The following is a 7,315-nucleotide window of genomic DNA, read 5'->3' on the forward strand; positions in this document are numbered from 1 at the left end:
TCTACAAGGCAGGGCATTTCGGCTAACTTTGGGGTTGCACCCAGGGGCGTAACTACTATGGGGCCACGGGGGCCTGGGCCCCCCGTAGATTTGGCCCTGGACACCCCTGCCGATGACCCTCTCAACCCCCCTCCCGCCGTCAACCCGCCGTCGCCGTCTGCTACCTTTGCTGGTGGGGGACCCCAACCCCCGCCATCCGAAGTCTTCTTCCTTCGTTTTGTTTCTGATGTCCTGCGCGTACGTCAGACTCAGAAACAGAATGAAGGAAGAAGAGGACCTCAGCTGGCAGGGGTTGGGGTCCCCCGCCAGCAAAGGTAGGCGACGGTGATGGCGGGCAGGCGGAGGGGTCGAGAGGGTCGTCGGCAGGGGAGGGTCAAAGTTGTTGTGGTGCTGGCGGCAGCAGGGGGTGTCGGCAATGGCGGCGGGGGGGGGGGGGCTAAAATGTGCCCCTCACCTCGGGCTCTGGACCCCCCTCCCAGCTTGTGAGAAGCAAACTCCCAACACAGATGTTATAATGCCATTGTATCGCTCCATGGTGGGGCACAAGTAGATTGAGCCTACTCGAGTTGGCCTGGGTGAGGTGGTCACCCTAACTGGCAGCTCTGCTGTGTTTATAACATACAAATTATTTAGAACAGATTTAACTCCAACTATACAAATCTGGCTTAGTTTTGGCTTCCACTTTCCCCGCATTATAACCTCTTCTTGCCCCTACAGAATAACTCATTACAGTATTCAAATTGAACAGCTGCCCAGGGTAGAAAGGGTGCTGGCTATTCCCCTCACTTTTTCCGCTAACAAAAAGGTCTGCTCTTGTGATTCTGCAGCCACAGTGAGCTCCATCCGTTTCCTCATACCGACTTCCAACCCAGAGCATCAGATTTCTTGCAGTAATACCACAAACTATGTGGATTTCTAACAGCCCCACCCCACCACGCCCTCTTCCTATCCTCACCCTCCCTCCTCATCCTCACTTCACAGGCACTTTTTCTCCCCCCCCCCCAAACATTCACAGCATCCTGACCCCTCATACAGACCCTCCCTCCTCAGTCCTTTCTCAGCCATACATGCATCATCTCTCCAGTCTCCCACCCTGCTCCCTCCCCTTCCCCCCAGACATGTGCATACTGTTTTTGGACTCCCGCACCAAAGATGCCCTGGAAGGGTACCAGGAGCCAGACTGGGAGGGAACACATTCCATAATGTGTCCCCACCCCCAGCTGCACTTCCACAAGGAATGCATGGTGCTGCCCCTGCCTGCCTGGCACTCACAGGCATCTCAGGGGTTTATAAGCCCCTGGGCTTCTTTGTGCAAGCATAGGTGGGGGCACTGCAAGTATACCCCCACCCGTGCCTACATCAAATTTTCCAGCCAAGAGGACACAACAGAAACAGGGGTTACACCAAAAAAACCCAAACAAACATAGAAATAGATGCAAAAAGAGTTAGTCATTAAAATCATGTAGGGGGGAGGCAAACAATTCCCCCACCTTTTACGGTCCCCGCCCATCCTTTTCTGCTTGCTCCAAAAATATTTTCTATGCCACGAGATTTCCTGTTTTTAAAGATATTCCTCTAACTTCCCAGAAAAGAGTTTATTTGTGATGCATTCAACTCGGGTGTGACAAAACCCTAGCTTATAAGGGGGGGGGGGGGGAAGGGGGACCAATTCAGCATTAGTACCCCCAACATTTGGGAGGGGGCACCGCCCCACATGCTCACACCAAACTAGGCCTATGGCTGCAGAGAGACTTCTGATAAAGGGGCCTAGCGGACACATTCTATGTGTGGTCCTGGTTTCCTCTGGTTTGCAAAATAAAAAAAAACTTCCCAGGTTCTACTTAATTTTACCGATTAGGGCAGTGCTTGCTAAGAAAAAGTAGTGCAGTATACAGTGTTTTTCCACTAGGAAACCCCCCTCCCCTGCTCTGCGGCGGAGCACAGCGGAGGAATTTTAGCTGGACTGGAACACACCCAAGCAAGTGCCCTCCCTGCCTCCTCTGCTCCTGGCAGTAGCTGCCTTGCAAAGACAGTGGGGGATGTGCAGCATTTACTTTAACTAGCTACAGGGCCAGGGATCCCCATGTCAGGACACCATCAGAGAAGACAACCTCCATTGCATTATCATTTACCATGGTCCCATCCCAAACTGTCACCCAGAAAGCAGAAGGGTGTGATCAACTGGCAGCGACCCAGGTTTAAGTGCAAGTTCTGCCGAAAGCCTGGCAGCAGAAATGCAAGCTATTTTCTGCAAGGAGATAATCTCAAGAGTGTAACATTTGCTAAAAGGGACTTGAACAAATGTGTTTCATAACCTTCAAAACAGGAGCCCACTCAGAAGGCCACAAAGACAATAATAACGACAATTAAAGCTAGAAAAATGTGTGGGGGCTAGAGAAAATGTTTATTGCGTTAACTAAACAAATAGCAAGTTTTCTTAAAGATTATTTTAATGACCTTCATTCAGTTACAAGTGACCTTGTTACACTCTCTTCTCCCCTCCCTGAGCACAGAGAGAATTTCTGTTGATACCATTTGCTGTCATTTTGCCATTATGTTATCTACTGCAAGTTTACATAGAGCTAAAAAGAAAAACAAACAGTCAAGAGAGGCAAAGTTAGGTAAGAGAATCACCAGGTCCTGTAGAGAAGGGAGAGGCAAGAAGCCCCCCTGAGCAGCAGAAAGGTCCAGACTGGCCTCACGAATACATGGTCATTTCCAACCACTGCGGCATGTTCATGCGCACCTCTCCACTTCTATCTCTGTCCAGAGCTTTGAAGGAACGGAACATGGCATCCAGGCGGACCAGGCTGCTGATGAAGCAGTCAAAGTCGACGTTGCCTTCACCATCGGTGTATCGTCGGATCAGCATGACCTGTAGTTGCTCGTTGAGCTCAAAGCCTGCAGCATGGAAGGCTGAAGGCAGTTGGAGAGCGCTGATAGTCCCCGTCTTGTTGGTATCAAAATTCTTGTAGATGCACTGCCATTTCTTGATGTTGGTCCACAGATACTTGAATTCCTGAAAGTTCAGTTTGCCTGTGCCATCACTGTCCATGACGGCCACCATGCTTCGGCAGGTGTCCAAGGTGAAGCCCTCTGTCTTCAGGTCTTGGTGTCTGGCCAGCACCTTGTTGAGAATACCCATCAGCTCAGTGGGGCACACTTCCATGTCTTCTCCAGCCAACTGCTGAAAGAGGCGTCGGAATGCACGTTCCTCCTCACTCTCGCTGGCCTCCAAGTTAGCAAAGTTGCTTCTGGGGGGCGGGGGTGGTTGTGGGGTGTATTGAGCCGCTGCCTTTCCGATAAAATTAATAATTCCACCCAGGACATTAGCGGCACCACCGCCTCCGCCGCCTCCACCACCTCCACCGCCACCTGACAGGCCTCCAAGGACGCCTCCAAGAATGTCACCGACACCGCCGCCGCCTCTGCTGCCACCACCGCCTCCGCCACCGCCTCCGCCTCCACCACCACCACCAAGAACGCCTCCGATAATGTTACCGAGGCCTCCACCACCGCCACCGCTGCCTCCACCACCACCACCGCCAAGAACGCCTCCAATAATGTTACCGAGGCCTCCACCGCCGCCACCTCTGCTGCCACCGCCGCCGCCGCCACCACCGCCAAGAACTCCTCCGAGAATGTTACCAAGACCACCACCGCCGCCGCCACCACCGCCGCCACTGCCACCGCCAAGAACTCCTCCGAGAATGTCCCCACCTTTTTGTAAAAGGAACATTATACAGCAGGAGACGAGTAATCAAGACGTGCAAAGATGCAGGCAGCGCCCTTCATGCAGAGATGGTGGATGAGGCTGAGCTGCAGGACCTGCCTCTCGTTGCTCGCTTGCGTTGGTTGCAGACCGGAGGGAGCAGCTAATCTCTCTCAGCTGCAAAGCTTGCTCTCTCTGAATATGAAATCTGTCTGGGCAGGAAGAGAGGAGAAGTGTGAGTCATCTGCAGTGCCCCGCCCAGAGCAGACCAGCAGAGCCTGAAAAAAAAAAAAAGTTCAAGAGCAGCAGATGTTATTTGAAGCAGATGTGGTAGCAGACTGCAGCCTACAGAAAGGAATCAACACCCATCATTAGAAGAATGGCATGGGGGGGGGGGGGGGGGTATATGTGTATCTTAAGACAGGGAATCTGCTACTGAAGACATTGTAATGAGTTAACCTCCCTCTCCCGCTTCACCCAGTGGAGGAGTAGCCTAGTGGTTAGTGCAGGGGATTTTGATCCTGGGGAACTGAGTTCAATTCCCACTGCAGCTCCTTGTGACTCTGGGCAAGTCACTTAACCCTCCGTTGCCCCTGGTACAAAATAAGTACCTGAATATATGTAAACCACTTTGAATGTAGTTGCAAAAACCTCAGAAAGGCGGTATATCAAGTCCCATTTCCCTTCCCCCCTTTCCCTTATGACATCACAATATCAGAAGTGAGCCAAGTATCGGGCAATCAAGCCATTATGACATCACTGATGAAGTTGGCTCTTATTGGTGGAATGAGTGGAGGAGCAGCCTAGTGGTTAGTGCAATGGACTTTAAGCCATTGTGACATCACTGATGAGGTTGGCTCTTATTGGTGGAATGAGTGGAGAAGTAGCCTAGTGGTTAGTGCAGTGGATTTTGATCCTGGGGAACTGGGTTCAATTCCCACTGCAGCTCCTTGTGACTCTGGGCAAGTCACTTAACCCTCCATTGCCCCTGGTACAAAATAAGTACCTGTATATATGTAAACCGCTTTGAATGTAGTTGCAAAAACCTCAGAAAGGAGGTATATTAAGTCCCATTTCCCTTACCCTATTTGAGATTCTACATGGAATGTTGCTACTATTGAGATTCTGTTGCTACTATTTGAGATTCTAAATGGAATGTTAATGTTGCTATTCCACTAGCAACATTCCATGTAGAAGCAGATCAGCAACGCGGCCGCGCAGGCTTCTGTTTCTGTGAGTCTGAAGTCCTGCACATACGTGCAGGACGTCAGACTCACAGAAACAGAAGCCTGCGCAGCCGCATTGCTGATCTGCAAGGGCAGGCTTTCTACATGGAATGTTGATAGTGGAGGAGTAGCCTAGTGGTTAGTGCAGTGAACTTTGATCCTGGGGAACTGGGTTCAATTCCCACTGCAGCTTCTTGTGACTCTGGGCAAGTCACTTAACCCTCCATTGCCCCTGGAGGGTAATAAAATAAGTACCTGAATATATGTAAACCGCTTTGAATGTAGTTGCAAAAACCTCAGAAAGGCGGTATATCAAGTCCCAGTTCCCATAAAACAGACAGGTCATATCAGTGGCACAGCTAGGACTGAATGGTCCCCTGGAGAACATTTTAAGACCAGCCCCTATAACACCATGTTTTCCCGAGATAGTGGGGGCCATTGATGTTGGTCCTTCAGAGCTGAGGTCAGGGAGTGGCGATTGAGGGGTATCAGGGGCACAGTGCGTTTGGGAGGATATTGGAGCTAGAAGTGCGCATGGGTGCAGGGTTTGGCTGTGTAAGGAGGACCTAAGACAATAGGGATATATGGGGGTGTCTGCTGTGGGTGAGATGTCAGAGGTGTGGTGGGAATAGGGGCTTGTATATGTGTTAACGTGTGTCCATGGGGTGTCCGGGGCAGTGGTGGTGTGTGAGGCATGGGCTCTGTGTGTGTGCATAAGGGAGCAAACTGAGGGGTATCAGGTGTACAGGGCGAGATAGTGTGGGAGGGGGTCTCTGAGGTTGGTCTGCAGTGGGGAGAGGCTGAGGTGAGCAGAGTTACCAGATTTTAAAAAATTTCCCCGCCCAAAACCAGCCCAAAACTGGTCTGCAGGGAGAGTGTGGGAGGTGCAGTAGAGGCTTCAGGGAATACTCCCCTCCCCACCTCTTCTCTCTTCCCACCAGGCAAATAAGAATTTTGCTTTTATTTCAACATTTTGTATTCATTTTAATAGCAGACCAAGCAGCAAAATGCTTCATTAAATACCCAGCACAAAACAATCCTGTAAAAATGCATAATTGGACATGCACTTTCAAATATTAGCTATACACACAAAATAAGGGCAGCTTCCAAAAGCCACATCCTTAAGTAATGGGGCTGTTTGAAAACTACCCACCTCAGTGGTGTAGCCAGACATCCAAATTTGGGTGGGTCTAAGCCCAAAGTGGGTGGGCACAAAATTCTGCCTCTGCCCCACCCTCTGCCGCCTCTCCCCCCCAGTGATCCCCAACTCAAATGTATTATACATACCTGAGCTGGAAGGGATCCCCAAGCCCCACTACCTAAAGAGGTCCTCCTCAATTGGGCAGGACACTTCCCCTATGCCGTGCAGTTGACAGCACTGTCCAGGGGCCGCCCCCACAAAGGATAATACATGGCCCTTCCCCCACTACACCACAATGCTCCTTGTCATAGTTAGTTTACCTGGAACTGTGCAAAAGAAAAGGGATTAATCGTCTGCGTACAGAGCAGATCCTGATGGACAGGATTTTACTGGCACACCTCCTTTGGGTTGGTCCCTAAGGCTTCTCCCTGATCCAGCCTGAAAAGTTGCAAGTGTCCCCGCCCATTGACCATCTGGCTCCTGTACCTCTAAAAATCCTGACACCAAAGCAATTGGGCCACAAAGCCTCCTGCACGCCTCCTTCCTCACTGAAGCGCAGTATAAGAGTACATAAGTATTGCCATACTGGGAAAGACCAAAGGTCCATCTAGCCCAGTATTCTGCCTCCAGCAGCGGCCAATCCAGGTCACAAGTACCTGGAAGAATCCCAATTAGTAGCAACATTCCATGCAGAATCTCAAATAGAAGCAACATTCTATTTAGAATCTCAAACAATAGAAAGATTCTGGAATCCTAAAGAGTAACAAGATTCTGTGTAGAATCTCAAAGAGTAGCACCACTCCATGCTTTCAATCCGAGGGTGAGCAGTGGCTACTTGATTTGATGTTTTTGAATCCGTAATTGTTTAAACCATTTGTTAGTCCGCCAGTGGACTCGGGCTATTCAAACTTCCCTATGCCAAAACATTTCACAGGATCCCACGGTCATTCGCAAAGGAAAAATATTCAACATAAAGGAATCCTTCACATGCTCATCTTCCAATGTGGTATATAGCATTCAGTGTAAAAAATGCAAGGAAGGGTGCTACATTGGAGAAACAAGCCAGATGCTCAAGAAAAGATTTAATTTACATAGACATCACATGAAAAATGCCAGTGCCAACCAGGATATTGGGACAGCAGTTTACAAAACCAGAACACTGTACCAATGATTTTATGGTGAGAATATTGAAAGGAAACTTTAAAACAATACAGGAATGCAAGACCTTTGAAGTCA

At 49.9% G+C, this 7,315-nt stretch overlaps 1 protein-coding gene across 1 annotated transcript; it reads right to left on the reverse strand.

Moving 5' to 3' along the window:
* Nucleotides 1-2,381: 2,381 nt before the first annotated feature.
* LOC115482558 (calpain small subunit 1-like) lies at nt 2,382-3,930 on the reverse strand. Its single transcript, XM_030222436.1, has 2 exons — nt 3,601-3,930; nt 2,382-3,528 (listed from the first exon to the last, which is right to left on the reverse strand). Exons 1-2 carry the CDS (start codon nt 3,737-3,739, stop codon nt 2,699-2,701), a joined length of 969 nt encoding a protein of 322 aa, XP_030078296.1. The 5' UTR covers nt 3,740-3,930; the 3' UTR covers nt 2,382-2,698.
* Nucleotides 3,931-7,315: the final 3,385 nt, after the last annotated feature.

This window comes from Microcaecilia unicolor, chromosome 13 (genome assembly GCF_901765095.1).
Source record: "Microcaecilia unicolor chromosome 13, aMicUni1.1, whole genome shotgun sequence".
Classification (NCBI taxonomy): Eukaryota; Metazoa; Chordata; class Amphibia; order Gymnophiona; family Siphonopidae; genus Microcaecilia; species Microcaecilia unicolor.

Excerpts from the sequence above, each read along its gene's own strand:
- LOC115482558 (XM_030222436.1), bottom strand. The coding sequence starts at position 3,739 with ATGTTCCTTTTACAAAAAGGTGGGGACATTCTCGGAGGAGTTCTTGGC. Across the intron at positions 3,529-3,600 it reads TGGTGGCGGCGGCGGCGGTG|GCAGCGGTGGCGGTGGTGGA; the intron begins GCAGCAGAGGTG and ends GTGGTGGTGGAG.